Source organism: Phlebotomus argentipes, unplaced genomic scaffold (assembly GCF_947086385.1).
Source record: "Phlebotomus argentipes unplaced genomic scaffold, Phlebotomus argentipes genome assembly scaffold_18, whole genome shotgun sequence".
NCBI lineage: Eukaryota > Metazoa > Arthropoda > Insecta > Diptera > Psychodidae > Phlebotomus > Phlebotomus argentipes.
In genome coordinates, this window is record NW_026776177.1 from 8,105,651 (window position 1) to 8,127,459 (window position 21,809).

The following is a 21,809-nucleotide window of genomic DNA, read 5'->3' on the forward strand; positions in this document are numbered from 1 at the left end:
TTCTCCACAAATATTCTTTTTTTGCCATTCTAAAGAGTTAAAATGCAGTTTTACAGTTTTTACTCTATATAAAGTTTTCTTGAAACGTTACACATAATTTTTTTATATCTGTTCCTTTTTCACGTAATTGTTTTTTTTTCACCATGTTTTATTTAATGTATTTCTCTCTATTATACCCTTTTATAAACAGTAAAAAAACGTGTCCATTTTTTAAAGTATCTTCTTTAATTTTTTCTTTGCATCTCATTTAAATATGCATACAATTTTTTCTTCTTCACCTTAATTGTTAATTCATTTTACTTTCATCTGTATATAATGCTTTTCATCCCCATTTTTTTCTTTTACTACCAATCAATTACGATTATATCAATATATAATTTTTTTCTCATTCTGCATAGCAAAGTAAAATTGTGTGTTTTACTTCATATTCTCCACTAAATTGTATCATTTAAAATGTAGATTTTGTTTCTCATTTCCTTTTAAATTAAGTGTTTTTAGCACATTAAAGTTAATATTTTGTTTAAAATAATATTTATTTAAGAGAAATTAAATCGACAGGGATTCATTGAAATTGCTACAATGCAATTTTATCCTCTCTTCAATCATTTACCATCATCTTTATCTTTTTTTTCTTTATTATTATATATTCATTCTTTCATCATTTATATATATATATATATGAATTTATATGTTATCAATAGTGATTCTTTTCTACTAAATATTTTTATTTTTCGCTTCTTCGAAAATTGGTATTCAATTAAATAAAAATTAATCAAATACACCCATAAAAGCGTCCTCTCCTCACGACCTCATCAAATCAAATGTCCAGTAGTCGAATATCTTCTCTTATCTGCATGTATTTTCTTGTATGTTTGCTTCATTATTATCAATTCTGTCTGTTCAAAGAACAGCACAAATTACACCATTTTACATATAAATACGGGATGCTGCAACATGTAGAGCGTGTTAAATTCTTCGCCATTCCCACTTTTTTTTTTAACTTCCTATGGAGCAAATATATTCGTTTTGCGGCGTTTTTGGTGATTTGCGTATTTTCTCATCAATATAAATCTCTTTTTATTCATCTTTCTGTATTCTTTGGAGGGAAAGGTTTTCGTCAAAAGTGCGCATCAAATTTACTTCTCACTGCCATACAAAGTGTCTTTGTCGAAATAAATTCGTCATCTTATTCTTCATGTAAACAGAGAATGCACGCTTTTCTATTCCTTCACAAAACACATGATTTTTTTGTCTTCATCTCCCTGACTGAATATCTAGAAAAATATGCCGTGGAAAAGCAAGAACAAGAATTTAACACTCTTTGAATTGTGTATTTGGATGGGAAGTGAATAAAAGTTCATTGTTTTCATCTCTTCATCAATTTTTCTCTCTTTAATTTTGAGCCGTCCAGTAAGTTTTGCCCTGACTGCTCGACTGTGGACGCTGACCACTGCTGCTTGAGTCCTGAAAGCAACAAACATGAGAGAAAACATTTTCCAAAACGTCTAATCGACACTCTTCGAGTGGATACTTTATCTCTTCTGTGTCTACAATTTGGCCAAAAATTTCTTATCTCACGGAAAACTCAAATAGAAGAGGAAAAATATTTCATTCATGAAAATAAAATAAAAACTCATAAAAAGGATAAAGAAAATAGTAAAGAGAAGAGATTTGCTCAGGAATTGATTGTAGCAAGTAAAAACTTATTAGAAAAAGCGAGCGAAAATCAATAGATACTTTTCCATCGTCTCCAAAATCTACTGCAGCCAAGGTGGGATCACACATAATCAATACAAGCTCTCTCATTTTGTCTACAAAAATCTGTGAAAGACATGCATATCAAGTTCATGATCAACACAATCTTCAAAATAAGAATCTACTAAAGGAACCAATCAAAAGAAATCTCTTCTGTGGTAAAATCTCAAGTTTGAACAGCGAGATAAAATAAATACAGACAGCTTTTACAAGGATATTCTTCAACACATCAATATTTTACATTTCTCGTTCCAAAAGAAAATCATTACACATTTCTGGCATATAAATATTCTCTAAAGAAATTTCAACATTTTCCATATATATATATTTTTTATTATTATTATTCTTCTATATGTGACACTTTTCTTCACAAAATTTCATTGTCTACAAATAATATTTTGCATAGCCTTCAATACTTTATTATATATCATGCCTGTTCTCGTCGTGTTAAACTCTTTCATTCTCACTCATTGTCAATAAAATTTTTTTACTCAAAGAAAATCAGACTCATTGACGTTGAGACGTGATTAAAAAATAAAGTCCTATAAGAAATAACAAAAGAGAAAAATTGGTGAAATTTCACACACAAAATGTGAATGAACAGATATCAAAAAAATGAAAATGTATGACTTTTAATGGTGACACACAATAACAAAAAGTGTGTAAGGATATTTCAAAATAAGATGAAGAATTTACACTGTGAGAGAAAACTTCTTGCCAAATTCGCCCGTGCCAAGATCAACGGAAACAACGTCCTATGTTCACATTATGAAATACGCCAACGACACCAAAAACTAAAAGAATTACTCATGCGAAGAATAGAGAGGTCAAAAACCAAATGATAGATTCTTTGCTTTAACATCTTTTTTCTCTTTATATTACTGTCAATGATAAAAATTAGACAAAATAAAACATAAATCATGTCAGTGCTTTTCAAAAAAAAATCATCTCATCGTCACTTTTCCAGATCGAGACATAGAATTTATTGTTCTTCCTTCCCTATAATCTTTCACTCTCTCTCTCTCTCAATGATTTTTCTCATTAATTTTGGACAGCATTTATGCTCTCCTCTCTCATAGAAAAAATAGCATATGTGTGATATTATGTACGGATAACTCCACAGAGACAACCGACTAGTTGTTGTCGTACGAGTTGAATCGAGCACCTACCTGGTGGATCGGCTGGTGTATGTTCATATTGTGATGGGGTGGCGGTATTGCCGGAATGTACATTCCGTACGGTTGGGCAGAAGTGGCTCCTGCCGTTTGGGTGCCGGCCAAATTGAATGGTGGCGGAGTCCCCGAGTGGAAGGACTGCTTGTCGTAGGACTAGAATATCGAGATCAGCGATCAGTACAATTTCAATCACTCAGCAAAAGGAGGTGTGCGATCTATAAGGGCTCAGATTGGATGGCAAATTCACCCAAATTCGAGTGTCATTTCGAATGAGAAGCACTAAACATCACTTTAGCGTGTTTTAACACTGCTTTCTTTCATTGTTCACTGTCACATGTCAAAACAGTAAACTTAAATGGTAGTTCTCGACAATAAAGTGTTGATAATCGCGATGTTAATTAACATGCTAAAGTGAGGTTTATGCGTGACTTAACATTCTTGCAAGGAAATATATTTAAATCTAAGCTTTAAATTCATAATTCTGAATAGTTTATGACGCACTGTTTCATCTGAATTATATTGATTTTATTATTTGAGTGAGAAATGTGAACGATATCGAATAGTGTTCCTTATATTTTAAGTCATCTTCTAGCCATTTTTTTTAATCAATCGCTTATACAATAGTTTGAAGTAAATTTCTAAATCATTAGACATTTACGTTACGTTTTAAGGCAATTTTAAACAGAATAAGACTTCGAAACTCACAATACCTATCAATAAAACTATGACAATAGAGTGTAAAGAAATGCGGCTAGTTATCTTAACACACGTGGAAGTGTACTGTTTCGTATTTGTCTGACACACATTGTCCAACAATGTGAACGCCAAGTGTTAATGTTTCGTTTTAAATTTGACTCAATATTCAAAACACCCATCTTTTCTCCTATCTTTACTATCATAAAATACACCATGGAATATAAGTGACATTTATCATTTTGGAAAGGCATAATTTATCGAATAAGTTGTAGCAAAAGCTATCTGTTGTTCATTTGGACTTTATATGATGATAGAGAAAAAAACATTTTAACTACTTATTACCCACAAAAATTCACACTCATCGCTATTCAGTTGGATGCACACTTCCAAATTACACCATTTTCCTTTCCAAAAATACACACATCCAATCAAAATTTCCACTCCACACTCGCCTATGCTGACCACATTTTATTCTTATCCATCACTTATAGTAGTAAGAATTTCTTTTCCGTGAACTTACATTCACTTTGTTGAGCGCCACGTGAGTCTTGCTGTACATTGACGACGTGATGTCCGAACCCGTGCCCGCTGGCGGCGGATTGTTCACGTTCTGCCCCTTGGATTGCTGCCCCACGCCTGATCCCGGATAGGCACTCTTGCTGTAATCCTGCGTCGTCTGACTCAGCGTATCATACGTCGCCGATCCGTACGCACTGTTGTACGTTTGCTTCGGGAATTGGCCCGCCGATGTGGCGCTCGCAGTTGCCATTTGTTGCTGCACAAGCCAAGAGAAAGAGGGCGAGAAACATCAACGCATTAGTCATACAAATTATCAGTGGAAAAAATGAGAAAGCATCACTTTTCTCACCGGATACATTCCATACTGGAAGCTCCCGGCCGGCATTCCGCCATACGCAAAGTATGCATACGGAACATTCATCATCGGTCCACCAGATCCCGTTTGCTGTGACATTGTACTCGGCACCTGTGCGAATGAACACATCACGCGGCATGAGAAATCATCATGAATTGGAGAGAAAGATAAACGTACATTACTAACAGGACTAGAATTATTGTCTGTCCTCGTGAATCGTCCATCGGACATTGTCGAATATGCTGCCACTGAACCCAAATTTGCATCCCTCACTCCAGTCCCCAAGCTCGTTGGCGTCTGATAATTCAGGTTGTAATATTCAGGTTGCTAAGCAGACAAAGATAGAAAAAAAGAGAACAATCATCTCAACTCTCTCGCTAAAACCACCCATTGAATGGAGCAATTGTAACTCACCACGTGCGGCATCCTTTGCTGCATCATCTGGATGTCCTCGTACGCGTATACTTGAGGTTGATAGTACGGGACACCCTGAATGTACTGCTGACCGACCATTGGAATATTCATCACACCGCTGCTCTTAGCTGTAATAATAATAACAGAATGGTTCTTCAATATCTTTTTCGCAGAATTTGATCAAAATAGAGAGCAAAGAAAGAGTTAGGAATGAAGATAGTGAACTACAATTGACGAACGGAATCAAAAGACTGCGAATAGTTAATTGACTGTAATTGAAATAACATGAAAAACCTGCTTAAATCGCGAATTTTGACATGAATTGCGCACAACTGTAAAAAAACAACAACATGAAAATATGCCAAATTTCTGCCTCATTTGCAGTACATATTGAAAATCAACGAAGGAAGTTTCTTCTCCGAGAAGTATAAAAGGGTCTGAAGTGAAGTTATGAGAAAATTTGTGAATGAAAACGACAAGGAAAGTTCGTTCGTCACTTAAAAGGTAAGAAAAGAATCGTGAGGATTCTTATTATCGACTTGAAGAACCCTGATCAATTCTGAAGTTTTAACTGATGCAGAAAAACTTCTCAATTGCACACAAATAACTTCAAAACATTCTTTGTGAGACATTTTCCCACTTACTTGTTGCACTTGTCGCTTTGGTCAGTCCCAGAGATGGTGAACTCATACTACTCGTAGTCACGGCAGAATTACTCACGGCGCTCGGAGCACTACTCGACACCGAACTCGAAGTTGCGCTGTAACGATAAATCAAAATTTCACCAGTGTTTTCATGGAATCTACATTGGACATATGTATTAATATATTTCGATATGGAAATTGTGAGATATTAAAGACAAGAAGGTTTCTCACTCAAAAACATGGAATTTAGCACATAAACATCAACAACATATCAATCAACATGATGATCCTTCGTGAACTCTTTCTATACATTCTGAACAAAATTACCTTTCAAACGGAGTGCTGATTGTTGTGGCAGCGTTCTCTTTCAGCTTCGTACTTGTGAAATTACTGTACTGTGCCGTGGACGTATTTGTACTTCCCGTGTACCTACTGTTAACACAACAAATTCATTTCTTCCTCCTCTCCAAAATACTATACTTTGAAGCCACCATGTGATTTCTCCTTGTGCGTCTTTTCTCAAATTACAAGTTCCAAACTGTTAGAAGAAACACTTCTTCTGTTCATCAAAGTGTTAATAGGCATTAAAAGAGCAGTAAATTCTCTACAAATGCAAAGTCTGTTCTCAATTGGCGCCTTATTTATCGAATACTCTTCTCAAAATTGACTTTTTTATTTGATTATCTCAGTTGAATGACTCCCAGAAGCCATTATTTCTGGTGGAAACAGCACACAGAAGAAGTAAAAAAAAAAACAACAACAAAATTCACACGACAGAATATTCTCACAGCATGATTATTGTATTAATATTTTCTCGTGATCTGAGAGAACGAGAGCAAAAGAGGGGCACAATGGTGAGAGTTGTTGAAAAAGAGTGAAAAGCACAGCACAACTTACCCACTAGTTCCATACACACTCGGGCTGTTCTGATAAGCACTCGCCTGTGATGGAAACACGGATGACGATTGACTCACGGGATACTGGCTGGATAGGTATCCGGTATTGCCGGTCGCACTACAGTTTATAACGATCGGAAGAGGTCACACAACATAGAAGATAGACAGAGGGAGAAAATCATTAGTTGTGTCCACAATTTGTTAGTCACGAAGAGAGAAGAAGAACAAAACTCGAAGAGAGATATACTAGAGAGTTGGTTAATCACTCACAATCGAATTCATTGAGAAGCGAACTACCCTTACCTCGCACTACTGCCCACGCCAGTGCTTCCGCCAACGGGAATACTGGTCGTGGAGCTGCTGTTGGATACGTTGCTCGAGTTATTCACAGCCGCCACATTGTTCGCACTATTCTGACTCTGGTACGAATTGACCGAGTTCTGCTGGTACGTGCCGTATGAGTTGCTCGTCGGTGGATAGCTATTCGTCGATGAAACCTGGGTGCTGGCGTAGTTGGTGTTGCTGTAGCCGCCCTGGCCCGTGGCCGACGCCTGATACGACGCCGGCCCCTTGGCAGACGTATTGTTCGTATACGGCACTTGGTATCCACTAGCACCACTTCCCGCACTGTTGTTGATCACATTCACGGAACTATTCACGGAACCCGATGATTGCGACGCAGAATTGGTCGTTCTCTGTGATGAAAAGAAGCCCCAAGAAAGGCAATGAGCCAAAAGTCCTACAATTCCCCCCACTCAAGCGAACCACTCACCATCTGAGATGTCTGCAGTCCCGCTGCCAGTGATTGCTGAGAATTCTTTGACTGGTATTCCGACGACACATCACCAGGATTCGCCACATTGGCCGACGCGTCCAAACTCGTGGAGTTGAACTTGTCAGCGAGCGCGTCGAAGGAATCCTCCGTGCCAAAGTCCAGCCCACCAAATTGAACGTCCAAGTAGCCGATGTTGTTCAGCGTATCTCCTGGCATCTCTACAGCTGAAGACGGAATCTTTGACGGCGGCGGAACACGCGCCCGCGTCTTCCTCACCGTCGGCTGCGAAGACACGCCATCTCCGAAGCTGTTATTCGCACCATAAGCCGCAGAATATTGCACTGAGGCCGGCTGAAAAGGCACAAAGTTCATTTGAGATAAAGGAGAAGAATATCAACCAATGAGCAATTGAAACATGTAAACATTTCTGTCATAGCCCTTATTGCGACCACAACAATTGATTTGTGTTGCGTACATTAAAGGAGAAATATTTCACTCTTGCCTCCGCAGATTAAAGAAAAAAACACTTCATCAATTATCTGATGAATCTTTTGCCCAGTTTTGCGAAGGCGCACAAATATCGCGTGTCAATAAATCCCACATTAATCCCCATCCAAAAAACCCCAGCGTAATTGATCGCAAATTATCGACAACAAGCACTAGACATTAGAGAGCTCATTAACCGCTCGCACCTGATATGAATTGACATTCGCCGTCTGACTGGAATTCTGCGACGAGAGAGAGTTGAAGTATTGAGATTGCTCAGCCGACAGTGTCGATGAGTTGATCTGGGGCATGTCGAGCGCCTGACGAATTTGCGCCGCACTCCCCAACTCCGGATACTGCACCGAGTTGTTGTTCATCGCCGCCGTGCCCGCGACAACAGCCGCCGTCGTTGTGCTGGACACAACGGCACTGCCACTGAACGGCTGCACACCGACCAAATCATCACCCGACGGCGGATTCAGGATCTGCTGCTCCAGCCCAGGCGGCGCTGACAACTCACTCGACGTCGCCTGAGTCGCCGAGCTTGGCGTAAATACTTTGCTATCGGCCAATGAGCCGGTGTACTCCTCGTTGTCCCAGTCTCCCCAAGTGTCTGCAACAGACAGAAAAAATGCATAGATAAAACCCGCAAACTGACGTAATAGGATTTTTGCACAACCACACTTTTATGGACAATGTTAAAGTGTTATGACTTCCACTGACCCCACAGCAATTGACAATGTGCCGTGTGTAAACGGTGAAAGAAATGCTCTTTTTTCTAGCCTTCACAGATTAAAGACTTCCATCTGCACACGATGTGAATCTTTTGCCCAGTTTGCAAAGGCGAAATTCGACTGATAAATTTCCAATTCAACTCACCATCAGCCTTAACGTCGGTGGTGTTGGCCTGACTATTGTCCCACGAGTCCACAGTCTCGAGATTGTCCGGCTGACGCGCGAAGCCACGTCCTTGGTCGCGAGAGCTCGGTCCGCGCCCCATTCGCCCCACGCGTCCGCCACGAGAGCTTCCGTAGCCTCCTCGGCCGCTGCCGCTGCGCCCGCCGCGTCCGGGGCGCCATCCGTCGCCCCCCTTCGACTCCGCAGCGTTGCGCTCGTTCTCGCGCGCCTCCCGGCCACGCCAGCCGCGACTATCCGAGCCCGTGCGCCCGCCACGCATCCCGCCGCGGCTGCGCGAGCGCTCCTTGCCGTCCGCCACCTGGCCGCCGGTCCGCGCGCTGGACGTGTTGTTGACCTCCAGCCACTCGCCATCCTGTCCCTCGTTGTTGTTGTTCGTGGACAGCGTGCGATTCTTTGACTTCTTCTTCGATGTCTTCTCGAAGGCGTCTTCCGTGAGCGTCTCCAGGAGAAAGATCACCGCCCTGTCGAGATCGTTGTCACACTCATAGAGAGCATAACACACATCCTCTTCAGACCGCTGAGTCGTCTCCATGATCTTCGCCACCTTCTCCTGCATCTTCGAGTCCTCGTGACCACCCTTGATGTCCGTTATCTGAGCGATGCGGATCTGTTCAGCAGTTGGCTGTGGAAGCATCAAATACTCCTTTAGATTATCCCACGCACAGTACAAGAAAACACTTGTTTACCATTGCATTCGTCAATTTAAAAGCTATTCCGCGTCACTTGCTTTACTAGAGACAAACTTACTGCGGAAATATCGTAAAATAACACTTTTGCACGAATTCTCAGCATTCTCTTACTCGTCTTTATGAATAAAATCATTGCAAAGTGCTTATAAATCTACTCAGAGTCCAAAAAATCGATCCAAATTGCACAAAAAGCAATTGTTGGCAATATTGAACTGAATTTGAATGAACAAATGGAAAAAAGCTGTTCTTCTTTTGACATTGTGACTAAAGACTAAAACGGAATTCCCAGAATTTCCATGACAAATTCACTCATATGAAATCAATTGAGAAGTTCAAAGTGTGACAAATGCTTGTATTCGAAAATATTCCTCTCTCCCATTCTCATTACCCAAAAGAGAGCTTTCTCTCCTCTCATGTGAAGAAAACAAGCGATAAACTGAGTTTTGAAATCATATTCATTTTCCACACAAGATTACCCCAAATATCAAGCAATGCAAAGTTTGCTCTGTGACGCCAAAACACGCACACAAAGAGCACAACTTTTGAGTGCCTTGAGTGAATCATAAACACGATTTGTTTGGAGATTTATGCACTTTTCTGCATTTTGGCATGTTTCAATTTACAGCTAACAAAAACATTGTGTTTCCCGTGGACAAATTAGCTCAGCTAAAAGTGTTCTGCAAATTGGAGCATATTCTCGCATGAATGAATAGGAGAGAGTTTGTTGTTTCCGCATAATTTTATCAATGAACTATTGCCACGGAAATATTGCCGGAAATGCGATACGGTGTGCAATTAATCAAACAGTGGATGATTTACTGGGGTTGGTGAAAGAGGAGCTTAAACCATTTCAAGGGAGTATTGATTTTTTTTGTATGCTAGGGACAATTGCGAGACTTTTGTTTATCAGTCTGGCGAGTGGAAAAGAGCTTTTTTTTGAGGAGCAATAATCTCACCTTCGCATGTGGTTTCTCCTTCTCTGTCTTTGCATGCTCTGTTTTCTTGTTGGTGTTCCCATCATTTCCGCCAGTTGCCACTGGATTTCCGCCCTTCTTAGCCTTCGGGCCGCCGCCGCCTCCTGAACGATTCTGTGTGCTCATCGCTATATACACTGTATATATTTACAAGTAGCTGCAATGAGATCAAAACCCAGAAAGTGCATTAGTGCGAAAGTCCCACCATTGTTGCCTCCACTCAATTGACGGCGCGCCGTTGCTTCTCTCTCTCCCCATTTCGCGAGTGTGGCACGCATTTTTCGGGGACACCGCACGCTCTCCGTCCGGGCGTCGAGGGCGTGCGATGACGAGCAGAGGACAATGACCATGACACAACCGGAAGACAAGCGCGCCTCGAGTGGGCGGCCGGGAATCGATTTTGCACCGCAAATCCGTGCTAAGGTCTCAACACTGATTTCCCCCTGCAATAAATACCAGCAAGGCCGCGCGCGCCCCGCGCTCCTCAGGCTTTTCCCAGCCGGACTCCACGTCTTGCGGCTCGCAGCGCGAATCATCGGGCCACACAAAGGCCACAACAATTTCGCGATTTTCCCTCGCCGCCGCCCCCGGAAATCCCCCAAAACACCACCCACCGTCTCCCTCATGGCGCCATGGGCAATTTTCACATCTCCCCAGACGCCCGGTGTTCCCAAAACCACCCGAAAACCCATGGCAATATCCGAGGAGACCATGTGCCAAATAAAATTACAGACGCCATTTCTCTTTCAAGTGAAAATCTCTTGACGGAATGTCGCTCAGACGCGTCACATTTTTCTGACTCATTCCGCACAGTCTTCCACATTTTTCCACCACAAACCACTGCCCCCGATCTTGCTGCACACCTTGGGCACACTTTCCCCCGCGTATGGACACTTTTTCGCCCCGGAAAATGCAATTTTATCTCAAAAGTCTGACACCATCGTACCTGCTTCTATGTACTCGCTAGAAACTGTGATCACGTGACCCTCGGTCGAGGCGACGCCTGGTGAGATTTCGCACCGCGTGTCAGCGAGTTTCGCAGTCAACTTCAGGCCAATCGCGAATAGGCCTTTGTGTTTTGCTCTGCATTTTCTACAATTTTCCCGAGGAAAAGTGAGGAATGTCTCGTGCATCTCTATCAGCCTTTCATGCGGCCAGTGGCACTGGCAAGTTCTACGAGAGATCCGCCAAAACTATCAGATTCGTGAGATATGGATGCGCTAACCGGCCTTTCTTTCACATTGTGGTTATGGAGGTTAGAGCCCTGCCCCCAGTCCTCCGGACGGTGATTCTCACTATTACTCTCTCTTTTCAGCGCCGCAAGAATCAACACGAAGCCCCAATCGAGCAAGTGGGCACTTACGACCCTTTGCCCAATCAGTACAATCAACAGCTCGTGTCGATGAACGTGGAGAGAATAAGGCACTGGATTGGGAGTGGATCTCACCTATCGACTCCTGTGGCTGAACTCCTGGGGTTATCTGGTCTCTTGCCAATTCACCCACGAGCCTACATCACTGCGTGGAGGAATCGCAAAGCATTGGCCAAAGCCGAGGAGGAGAAGAAAGCCCAGGAAAATAACACCTTGGAAAACACACCGAAAGAGTGACTCTCTGCGTCAATACTTTTCAAGTAGGAAAATAGGAATAAATAACATTACAAATTGCCTTTTATCTCATTATTTTTATTCGCTAGAGTCTCTTAAACCACAATGTCTTTATCTGCTCAACATTCTCAATAATGGTGAATTTATATAAAAGAAATACATAAACCAGAAGAAGGTAATTAACATTCTCGATGCATTCTTGACGAGAATACAAATCTTTACTACCCTAAAATTTGTGTCGGCATCACAATTTGCTTGGCCATTTTTTCATGTTCGAGAATATGGGAAGAAAAGGGTAGATTTTCGAGGCAAATGTACAATTTTTCTAAGCAACAATCTTGATAATCTTCTGCGATGCTCTCATTCTCGGTGGTTTTAGTCTCTACAATTCACTTCATTCCTTCTTGTGAATGATATCCTCGGCCATCTTCTTCGCCTTCTCCGTGAGATTGTCCAGCATAGCATCAGTTTCTGGGGGAAAGTCAAGAAAATGAATTCTTATTGTCTGTTTTATCAACATTGACAGATTTTCCTACGTTTCAATTTGAAGTTAAAGTAAATCTTAATTGATCATTGTATCGATTGATTCTCAGTATTTTCAATTAATGACAGCGCAAAGTTGTTTGACGTAAGATCACGTAATTAATTGAAAATATCTTCTAAACTTTCATTTGAGCACAAGTTTAAAGCTAAAAGCTTGAAGTTGAATTTCCCAAAATTAGTTATTTCGTGATTTATCACGAAGAATTTTTACGACAAGCATCTTCAGCCTCAAAAAGTCCCCCATCAAATCATAAACTTTTGAGACATTTTTCTCGCTCTCCACGGTGAATATCAAGTGCGTACTCACCGGAGGTGTGCTTCAAGAAGAACGGCCTGATAAATCTGTGGTAGAGGAAGACAGACCCATTCTGCTGAATGGGCGCCATGCACCACACGAGGAAGATGCACTGAAAGAGCAAATCACAGTGAGTGCAAGAGCGTCTCGAGGCCGCGGCTAATCGTGTGCCTCACCTTCAGGAGCCAGTAGAAGGGAATAAAGTTGGTGATGAAGCCAGAGAAGAACTCAGCAGTGGAGAGAACGGCATAAATGACCCAGTAAGTCAGCCACTTGGTGTCGTCACTCTTGTCCTTCGTCTCGATGGCCTTCATGGAAATGTAGGCTGGATAGATGATGCCCACGGTGTTGCACAGCAACTGCGCGGCCCAGCCGAACATCAGGTAGAGGGCGAAGAGGCCAACGGCTCCTGCGAGACAGTGCAAGAAGGCAAAAAGGTAAAAATAGCACAAAGCACTGGCGAAAAATGTCTCTTAAACCGCATCACAGAGACTTTTTTTCTTCACTACCCAGTGCAACTTTTTGCGAATTGTCTTGCAGCAAATTGGTAATTATATCCATCTTTGGGTCACTCGAGGTTTCGCGAGCAATAATTTCTTAACACAACAGATTAAAGTGGATGTTGAAGAGATCAGGAGAGAGAGAGATTTTCAAGTTGAAGGTTCCAACGAAGCACAAGCTTTTGCACACATTTTCCCACTGAGAGACGCACAACTCAATTCTTGGCAGAGTTCGCAAGAAACTGGGATTTCTCTGCAACTGAGTGGGATAAGTTGCAAAAACACCGCCTATTGTTCTCCTAAGGTTGACGATCGCAAGGGAACTGAGGAGTTTTCGGGAAACCGACTCACAATTACCTTCCACGTCACTCAAGTCGACTGCCACTGATAAGGAAAGATAGGGATCGTGCAACGTCTCAATGTGTGTGTGTGAGTCATTTACTTGAGCAATTTGCTTATATAGAAACAATTTACACACTTTTATCGACATTACATTATTCGCCAATTAAGCATGGCAATTGTTGGGAATTTCCCAGCTTCCAAGTCAACAGATTATATAAAAATAAGCTTTGGAGATGAGCATTGAGAAACACCTCAAGCTGATCTTTTAATTAAAGGCGAAAAAAGCTCAGGTGTTTTTATCAACGCACTCGTGGCCAGACAGGTCATTTCCCAGGACAAAAATAGCAATACGAACAAAGATCTAATTTCCCGCTGACAAATTATAATTCAGGGACAGAGAAATGAAATATAATAGCATCTAATTCATTATAATTTTGAACCATTTTGCGTGTTTTCGACTCAAGATTATACATTCCAAATTCGAATGCTAAAGTGGGAAAAATATAATGAACGTTTTATCGTCAATTTCATATTCAATACAATCTGTAAGAAGTAAAATTATCATATTATCTTAATTTGCACAGATGTTTTGCTCTTAGTGCAAAAAGAAACACATAGATTTTGAGCAATTTACTTTTTTCAGAGATGATTCAAGAATACATCAGAAAGCTTAGGAAGTTTAGAAAGTAATGTGCTTGCTTAGAAGAATTTAGCGATAGTTTTACCGTAACAAACAGTTTTATTCTACTTCTGTCAAATGGTTTTATTAGAATTTCCCTCAATTTCTACTCTAATTTTTTTTTTTCATTCTGTAAGAACATCACAAAGCAAGTCACAAAGTTTCAGTCAAGTGCTAAATAGATCATAATTGATTACACACGTTCGCATTTGATAAGCGCCAAAATTTATTGCAGAAAATTCCAGATATTCTGACTCATGCACAAATTGCAGAAATTACCAAATTTATAAGTAAATTTCATTTGCCTCAATCAATTTTATCAATTTCCGTTATCTTTTCCTATACTTTATGATCCTTTTAAAAATGACTGTTCTCTAATCCGAAGTGAAGAAAAGCGAATAAGAAAACTATCCTGACTATTGCATTGCATGTCCGGTCACTCGAGCTATTATCAGCGACTTTCCCTGCATTTTGTCGGCTTTTCGTGGCTCACGGTGCTAGATAAGATTCCGCGAGCCGGTTCGCTGCCACGACGAGAGTCTCCGTGGACGGGCAACGTCTCCAAACAATGATAAACGAGCCCGCGAAGAAAGGCGCCCCAAAGATTCCATCAATGCGATCAGCGTTAAAAATAGGAGGAATTAATCTAATAATATCCCTCCTGTGTCGCCAAGCACGCATTTTTGCCCACAATCTGGGCGCCCCGAGGGAAATTGAAGGCTAATCTCGGACATAATTTGCAGAATCACTCGCCGCATGACGAATTTGTTGTGCAATTCTTCTTGTCCGGAGACTAACCTTGAAGTCAGAACGTCACGCTCAGCGGCAGGTGAGCGTGTATTGAGGTGCGAAAGAGGCTTCGCAGTCGCCATGAAGGGCTTCAGGGCGTTCCGAGGACGACGGCAAGACGCCGAAGGACTCCTTTGTCCGTTTCTCTTCCACCCTTGAGACCCACAAACACATCCAAGCACCCAAGCGCAAACAAATGTGCTCACCATAGAAAATGTAGAGACGTGGTACTCCGCTTTTTTGCTCTGCCATCGCCAAAAGTGGGGTCCATGGCTTGCTCTCATCGTTGAGGGCCTTCTGGACGCACTCTTTCGCTTCTGCCACCTTTGCCGACATTTTCCACTGGGAATTTCTATGGGAAACTGAATAATTTTCGCCCGAAGCTAAACCCGAAGCTCACACAGAAAAACGTTGCGCTATGGATGACAAATCGTCGAACTCAACGAAGGTCTCTTCCATGAGGTGCCGCGACATCTGGTGGAGCGCCGACAGTGTCGTGCGAGCTGCGTTGTTGCTGGAGTTTACGCTCATATTCTGGCTCTCGTTCGTGCGTTTAGTCGTGTTTTCCGGCCACAAAAGACACAAGAAGCGACACTTTGTGTGCCGCCACGTTGTTTCACGCCTTGGACATTGAGTGAGTGTGCTGGCAAGTGTGGGAAAAGCCCAGTGAAGAGTTTGGAATGACGTCTGCGAGGGTGGAAAGGCGCGACTGAATTGAAGCAGCCGGAGACATTTGCTTTTTGTTTGCAAGCGATCGCTTCTCACGGTTTTTCCGCCGTGAAAACCCCCTTTCGAAGACAGGCGAAGTGAGAGGAGAATCATGTCCAATATTGTGTTGGATAAGGACTCCTTCTTCCGCAGGATTAGGAGGATTTACAGCGCTTGGAAGGTGAGAGAGTGTAATTTTTCCATCGGCCGAAGAGAGCGGGAGAGTGAAGAAATAGCAAGAGTGAGAGAGAGCATGAGAAGTGATGGCTTTTCACGCATAACCTCACTTCTCTATCTAATGTGAATTTCTCATTTTTACGCAATTTCCCTCCTTTTTCGGCTTCCAGGACGGCTCTATCAAGCACGATGATGCCCTCACGAAGGTGGACTGCATCATGTCAGCGGTGGGCGTGGATGAGGACACGGTGTATTTGAAATCAACGGCACTTCAGGTTGGCGGGAGCCGGCAAAGCGGCATGGGGCGCTCTGGGATGATGATTTTACAGTGATTCTTCTTGTTCCAGACGTGGCTGCTGGGGTATGAGCTGACAGACACGGTCAGTGTTTTCACGCAGGAGACGATTTACTTTCTGGCCAGCAAGAAGAAGATCGACTTCCTGAAGCAGATTGAGAACACGAAGGAGGAAGGTGTGCCCCCAGTGAAATTGCTCATTAGAGATCGGGTGAGTTGTCTTGCTTGTCCTCAACATAGACGTGTGTATTAATATGTGTTTTATTGATTCCAGACCGATCAGGATAAGGCAAACTTTGCTAAGCTCGTCGAGGCGATCCGGAAGTCGAAGAATGGGAAGACTTTGGGTGTTTTCCTGAAAGATGTGTGCGGCGGTGACTTCTGTGAGGCCTGGAGGGCCGCCCTGAAGAATGAGAATTTCGACGAGGTGGACATTGGAGCGGCGATGGGGTATTTGATGTGTCCCAAAGAGGATTCAGAGGTGTCAATCATCAGAAAAGCCTGCGTCGCCTCTGTGGATCTCTTCAACAAGTACCTCAAGGATCAGATTATGGAAATTATTGACTCGGACAAGAAAGTGAAGCACACAAAGCTCGCCGAGGGTGTGGAAACTGCGCTCACGGACAAGAAGTACGTAACAAATGTGGATACATCGCAGCTCGACGTCTGCTATCCACCCATTATACAGTCCGGAGGGAATTACAGTCTCAAGTACAGCGCCCTGAGTGACAAGAACTACCTGCATTTTGGCGCAATTGTGTGCTCTTTGGGCGCCAGATACAAATCTTACTGTTCGAACATCACGCGTACGCTGCTCGTGAATCCATCGGATGCCGTTCAGACCAACTACAACTTCTTGGTGGACTTGGAGGAGGAGGTACTGAAGAAAATGACTCCGGGCGAGAAGCTGTGCGACATCTATGAAGCCGGACTGTCATTTGCGCAGAAGACAAAGCCAAGCCTTGTGGAGAACCTCGTGAAGACGTTCGGCTTTGCGATGGGCATTGAATTTCGTGAGAGTTCCATCATGATTGGACCCAAGTGTTCGGCTATTCTGAAGAAGGGAATGGTTTTCAATGTGAACATTGGCCTGGCCAATTTGGCGAACAAAGAGGCGACGGACAAGGAGGGAAAGACGTATGCTCTCTTCATAGGTGACACGGTGTTGGTGAATGAGGAGCAGCCAGTGACAATGCTGACGAATAGCAAGAAGAAGATCAAGAACATTGGCATATTCCTGAAGGATGACGAAGAGGACGATGATGATGAGGAGGAAAAGAGCTCAGAGAAGGCGCCTGAGATTCTGGGCCGTGGAAAAAGATCGACAGTATTAGAGAATAAGTTGAGATCTGAGCACAGTGCAGAGGAGAAGCGGAAGCAGCACCAGAAGGAGCTCGCTCAGGCGCTGAATGAGAAGGCGAAGGAGCGTCTGGCCAAGCAGGGTGGCGCCAAGGAGACGGAGAAGGTGCGCAAGTCAACGATATCGTACAAGAGACCAGAGCAAATGCCAAGGGAGTCCGAAGTGAAGGAGCTGAAGCTGTTTGTGGACAAGAACTACGAGACTGTCATCATGCCGATCTTCGGGATTCCCGTGCCCTTTCACATCTCCACAATCAAGAACATTTCGCAGAGTGTTGAGGGTGATTACACATACTTGCGTATCAACTTTTTCCACCCTGGCGCCACGATGGGGCGCAATGAGGGCAATCTGTACTTCCAGCCGGATGCCACGTTCCTCAAGGAAGTGACATATCGCAGCACGAACACAAAGGAGCCGGGCGAAATCTCAGCGCCGTCGTCGAATCTCAACACAGCCTTCCGGCTGATCAAGGAAGTGCAGAAGCGTTTCAAGACACGCGAGGCGGAGGAGCGCGAGAAAGAGGATCTTGTGAAGCAGGACACACTGATTTTGTCACAGAACAAGGGCAATCCCAAGCTCAAGGACCTCTATATTCGTCCCAACATCGTCACGAAGAGAATGACAGGCGCTCTGGAGGCACACACAAATGGTTTCCGATACACTTCTGTGCGCGGAGACAAAGTGGATATTCTCTATAATAACATCAAGAGCGCCTTCTTCCAGCCGTGCGACGGTGAGATGATCATCCTACTGCACTTCCACCTCAAGCACGCCATCATGTTTGGCAAGAAGAAGCACATTGATGTGCAGTTCTACACGGAAGTGGGTGAAATTACGACGGATCTGGGAAAGCATCAGCACATGCATGATCGCGACGATTTGGCGGCAGAACAGGCGGAGCGTGAGTTGCGTCACAAGCTGAAGACGGCCTTCAAGAGCTTCTGCGAGAAGGTCGAGGCCATGACGAAGCAGAGTGTGGAGTTTGACACGCCATTCCGGGAACTGGGCTTCCCAGGAGCGCCATTCCGCAGCACAGTGCTTCTGCAGCCGACGTCCGGGAGTCTGGTGAATCTAACTGAGTGGCCACCATTTGTTATTCCGCTGGAGGATGTGGAGTTGGTTCACTTTGAGCGTGTGCAGTTTCATCTGCGCAACTTTGACATGATCTTCGTGTTCAAAGATTATGCGAAGAAGGTGGCGATGGTCAATGCTATTCCCATGAATATGCTGGATCACGTGAAGGAGTGGCTAAAGTGAGTTTTGTTGAGCTTTTTGTTGCTTTGCAGAGAAAGAAATTGACTGTCCTTCGTTTCTAGCTCATGCGATATTCGGTATTCTGAGGGAATTCAGTCGCTGAACTGGGCTAAAATCATGAAGACCATTGTTGATGATCCCGAGGGATTCTTCGAGAATGGCGGCTGGACTTTCCTCGATCCGGAATCCGATGGTGAAGAGGAGAATGGCGATGATAGTGATGAATCCGAGGAGGATGAAGTGTACGAGCCCTCAAATGCTGAATCTGAAGAGGAATCCGATGATGATTCTGACTACTCTGAAGCTTCTGAGGACGGAAGTGATGAGAGTGAAGAAGGTTATTAAGTTTTTTTTCCATCCATAACCACTTGAGCTAATATAGCAATTTGTCTATTTCTGTCAGAATTGGGATCTGATGAAGAGTCGGGCAAAGACTGGTCTGATCTTGAGCGTGAGGCCGCAGAAGAGGACAAGAACAATGCGTACAGAGATGAGGAAAGAGGTGTAAAGCAGCCGGCGAAGCGCGATCGCGGACGTGATTTTGATAAACACAAGTCAAGCAGCAAGCACAGGTGAGTGGAAAGCAGAGACAATCAATTGATAAGACGTAAGATGTTTTCAAGAGGTCTCTTTGGATGCGTTCTAATTTGTCCCAATCTTCTCTATGAAATAAATAGACGAGAACTGCATTCGAAGAATAAAAAGAAGAGCAATAGGCCGGATTATAGGTTTGTAGTTTTGTTGCAAATCTAATAAGTTCCTCTTTGTTTATACACACACACACACACATGTTTTTCCCTCAATTTTTGTACAAAATAACAACAATCACGCTGAAGGTTTGTCTAAATAGTCTTGTGTGAGAGAAAATTTATTTCTTAGAGCAAAATGACAGCTGAGAAAATCTCCTGTTTAGACAAACTGAATGTTCTTCTCCAGAGCAAAACACTTGGAATCTGTGCACGATTTTCCCATTGGATTTTCTTAGTTCTTTTTACTATTAATTGTGGCTCTGAGAATTGACTGATTTTGTGGCACTCTTGCAGTCACTCCTCATCTAAGAGCAAGAGCGGAAGTGGAAGCAGTGACAAACACCACCGAGATCGCCATCATGAGAGCAAGAAGCGGTCTAGGGATGATAGTCGCGATAGTGGGCATCACAGGAGTTCCAAAAAGTCCAGGTAATGCAATGGAATGGGGGGAAATTTGGTAAGTTTGATTCACATTTGTCTCTTTTGTCACCTATTGCAGGAAGTGAAGAGATTTGCAGCGAGGCAGAATTTATGGAGAGATGAAGAAGAGAGAGAGAAAGAGAAATTAGGAGGAGTATTTTAAGATAGGATTATAATGAATTCCATTCAGTTGATTTTATGTCTCACGACCTATTCTTTCGTAAATCTGTGGGAATGAGAGATTGCGGGAAAGTGGACTCGCCAGATTTTGTTTTCTCCTGTTTTTCATTGAAGGAGAAGTTGATGTTAGGAAAAGTGGATGGCAAGTGTGAGCGAACACGATTTTCAGTTGAATTAAGATTACGAGAAGAGGAATAATAAAACTTTGTATAATTTTGATCAAAAGCCATGTTTTAGTGCATGTGGGAAAACAGCGTGTTTTTGGGTTGAATGAATGGAAAAACACCCTGAACTTTGGGCGATCCTTGCTTGGTCGATTGGGTCGCTAAGGGTGGAATTTGTGTGTTGATTGGATTGTGACTCGTGTTGTGTGAGATTCAATGGCTTTGTCTATTTTTATTTCGACATTTTCCACATTGCGATAGAGTTGAAATAGAGGCGAAAAAGCGATTTGAAACAGTATGATTGAGCAGCACGAAGATTCGGACGAGGAGGACGACTTTGAGGGATACTGTGAGTGATTTCCCGCAGCACGGGATTTTGCATTGACTGGGAAAATGTGTGTGTCTTGCAGTTCTGCAGCCAGTGAATGGATACAACATTGCTGAGAAGGTGAAGTCCGCGAATCAGGAATGGTTGTCACTGCCCAGGCCGCCGTCGCCTCTCAGTTCAGCCGTAAGGGTGTCTTTTAGGCCCGTGTTGGAGGACTACGAGCCGGACTACTTCTCGCAGGACGACGAAGAGGTCGAAGTGGAGTGCGAAGAGGAGGAGATCGAGAGCATTATCCCTGAGCACGCGAGCTCGGAGGATGAGGAGCGTGAATCGCCTGTGGCGCCGGAGATTGAGGAGATCTGCGATGATTTGGGCGATATTGAGCTCGAATCAGCCGAAGAGATTCCAGTGGAAGTGCCGCAGGAGGTGCAGGATGAGCCTGTAGTGACGGAGATGCCGCAGAGCAGACTCCCGAGGCAGATCAGCGAAGCGCCCAGTGAACCCTGCACCGGTGTGGCCACAGTGATTGTGCGGAAGATCCACGAGGCGCCGAAGAAGCGACAGAAAGTGTCGCCGCGTCGAGTGTCGCCGACCAGGAGGAAATACCGGGAGTGCTGCGACCGCAGAGATCCGTCGGAAGAGCGTCTGCCGCGCTACAATGGCCTCAGATCCGTGTACGGGCTCAGTCGCGAACAGCTGGAGAGGCGGCAGCAGCGCTTGGAGAGGCAGAAGAAGCGCCAGGTGGACGCCATTAACAGCCTGCTGGAGGCTCAGTTCCGCCGCCACGAGGCCAACGAAGAGGCCTTCTCGCAGTGGCTGAGGAAGAAGATGCACCAGACGCAAGCCAGCACAAAGCACCGCAATCTGTTCGACTACAAACCGCCCGCGCGCCGGAAGAAGAAGCCCAGCTGAGCACTAAATTTGCACGCATAGTGTTAAGATTCTTATATTTGTATCACGGAAACTGTCTAGAATTGAACTGTTACACTCGGATTATCAAGTCTTGCAGGAAAGTATGAGAACATGAGAAAGTATCTTGGAATAAATCTATTCGTACTGAAAATGTGTTGCTTTGCTGGTATTCTGTTTATTGGAACCATAATCAAGTAATCTTTTCTCTAACC

The 21,809-nt window shown here is 43.5% G+C and overlaps 5 protein-coding genes across 13 annotated transcripts; 3 read left to right on the forward strand and 2 right to left on the reverse strand.

The window, feature by feature from the left end:
• Positions 1-127: 127 nt before the first annotated feature.
• LOC132260503 (protein lingerer) lies at positions 128-11,358 on the reverse strand. 6 transcript variants are annotated; one of them, XM_059758663.1, is made up of 15 exons: positions 11,243-11,358; positions 10,279-10,453; positions 8,595-9,255; positions 7,922-8,328; positions 7,227-7,580; positions 6,758-7,149; positions 6,456-6,572; positions 5,886-5,990; positions 5,559-5,674; positions 4,915-5,042; positions 4,687-4,827; positions 4,495-4,611; positions 4,147-4,401; positions 2,925-3,083; positions 128-1,464 (listed from the first exon to the last, which is right to left on the reverse strand). In XM_059758663.1, exons 2-15 carry the CDS (start codon positions 10,420-10,422, stop codon positions 1,393-1,395), a joined length of 3,168 nt encoding a protein of 1,055 aa, XP_059614646.1. In that variant the 5' UTR covers positions 10,423-10,453; positions 11,243-11,358; the 3' UTR covers positions 128-1,392. The 6 variants fall into 6 exon arrangements, with proteins under 6 accessions (XP_059614646.1, XP_059614644.1, XP_059614645.1 ...); XM_059758661.1 differs by having other exon boundaries at positions 4,678-4,827; XM_059758662.1 differs by having other exon boundaries at positions 4,678-4,827; positions 11,160-11,257.
• LOC132260509 (small ribosomal subunit protein bS16m) lies at positions 11,326-11,961 on the forward strand. The gene is made up of 2 exons (XM_059758672.1): positions 11,326-11,551; positions 11,612-11,961. Exons 1-2 carry the CDS (start codon positions 11,417-11,419, stop codon positions 11,903-11,905), a joined length of 429 nt encoding a protein of 142 aa, XP_059614655.1. The 5' UTR covers positions 11,326-11,416; the 3' UTR covers positions 11,906-11,961.
• A 3-nt stretch (positions 11,962-11,964) lies between these two features.
• Positions 11,965-15,494, reverse strand: LOC132260508 (receptor expression-enhancing protein 5). Of its 3 annotated transcripts, none has more exons than XM_059758670.1 (4): positions 15,257-15,494; positions 12,917-13,149; positions 12,753-12,852; positions 11,965-12,373 (listed from the first exon to the last, which is right to left on the reverse strand). In XM_059758670.1, exons 1-4 carry the CDS (start codon positions 15,384-15,386, stop codon positions 12,297-12,299), a joined length of 540 nt encoding a protein of 179 aa, XP_059614653.1. In that variant the 5' UTR covers positions 15,387-15,494; the 3' UTR covers positions 11,965-12,296. The 3 variants fall into 3 exon arrangements, with proteins under 3 accessions (XP_059614653.1, XP_059614652.1, XP_059614654.1); XM_059758669.1 differs by lacking the exon at positions 15,257-15,494 and adding an exon at positions 13,598-13,745; XM_059758671.1 differs by lacking the exon at positions 15,257-15,494 and adding an exon at positions 13,250-13,561.
• An 85-nt stretch (positions 15,495-15,579) lies between these two features.
• LOC132260502 (FACT complex subunit spt16) lies at positions 15,580-20,406 on the forward strand. 2 transcript variants are annotated; one of them, XM_059758658.1, is made up of 9 exons: positions 15,580-15,939; positions 16,106-16,210; positions 16,283-16,441; positions 16,505-18,843; positions 18,907-19,181; positions 19,248-19,416; positions 19,522-19,572; positions 19,888-20,022; positions 20,093-20,406. In XM_059758658.1, exons 1-9 carry the CDS (start codon positions 15,871-15,873, stop codon positions 20,097-20,099), a joined length of 3,309 nt encoding a protein of 1,102 aa, XP_059614641.1. In that variant the 5' UTR covers positions 15,580-15,870; the 3' UTR covers positions 20,100-20,406. The 2 variants fall into 2 exon arrangements, with proteins under 2 accessions (XP_059614641.1, XP_059614643.1); XM_059758660.1 differs by lacking the exon at positions 19,522-19,572 and having other exon boundaries at positions 15,582-15,939; positions 20,093-20,405.
• Positions 20,407-20,421: 15 nt separating this feature from the next.
• LOC132260504 (uncharacterized) lies at positions 20,422-21,705 on the forward strand. The gene is made up of 2 exons (XM_059758667.1): positions 20,422-20,706; positions 20,768-21,705. Exons 1-2 carry the CDS (start codon positions 20,655-20,657, stop codon positions 21,595-21,597), a joined length of 882 nt encoding a protein of 293 aa, XP_059614650.1. The 5' UTR covers positions 20,422-20,654; the 3' UTR covers positions 21,598-21,705.
• The last annotated feature ends 104 nt before the right edge of the window (positions 21,706-21,809 follow it).

Coding starts and splice junctions, on each gene's coding strand:
- LOC132260509 (XM_059758672.1), top strand. CDS start 11,417: ATGTCTCGTGCATCTCTATCAGCCTTTCATGCGGCCAGTGGCACTGGC. Junction 11,552..11,611: donor TTCACATTGTGGTTATGGAG/GTTAGAGCCCTG, acceptor CTCTCTTTTCAG/CGCCGCAAGAATCAACACGA.
- LOC132260504 (XM_059758667.1), top strand. CDS start 20,655: ATGATTGAGCAGCACGAAGATTCGGACGAGGAGGACGACTTTGAGGGA. Junction 20,707..20,767: donor GGACGACTTTGAGGGATACT/GTGAGTGATTTC, acceptor TGTGTCTTGCAG/TTCTGCAGCCAGTGAATGGA.
- LOC132260508 (XM_059758669.1), bottom strand. CDS start 13,730: ATGTCGATAAAAGTGTGTAAATTGTTTCTATATAAGCAAATTGCTCAA. Junction 12,853..12,916: donor CCTTCTACTGGCTCCTGAAG/GTGAGGCACACG, acceptor TTGCTCTTTCAG/TGCATCTTCCTCGTGTGGTG. Junction 12,374..12,752: donor CTTCTTGAAGCACACCTCCG/GTGAGTACGCAC, acceptor ACTTTCCCCCAG/AAACTGATGCTATGCTGGAC.
- LOC132260503 (XM_059758661.1), bottom strand. CDS start 10,422: ATGAGCACACAGAATCGTTCAGGAGGCGGCGGCGGCCCGAAGGCTAAG. Junction 4,612..4,677: donor ATTCTAGTCCTGTTAGTAAT/GTACGTTTATCT, acceptor TCATTCGCACAG/GTGCCGAGTACAATGTCACA. Junction 4,402..4,494: donor TCCAGTATGGAATGTATCCG/GTGAGAAAAGTG, acceptor TGGCTTGTGCAG/CAACAAATGGCAACTGCGAG.
- LOC132260502 (XM_059758658.1), top strand. CDS start 15,871: ATGTCCAATATTGTGTTGGATAAGGACTCCTTCTTCCGCAGGATTAGG. Junction 19,182..19,247: donor AAGTGATGAGAGTGAAGAAG/GTTATTAAGTTT, acceptor TATTTCTGTCAG/AATTGGGATCTGATGAAGAG. Junction 19,573..19,887: donor AGCAATAGGCCGGATTATAG/GTTTGTAGTTTT, acceptor GCACTCTTGCAG/TCACTCCTCATCTAAGAGCA.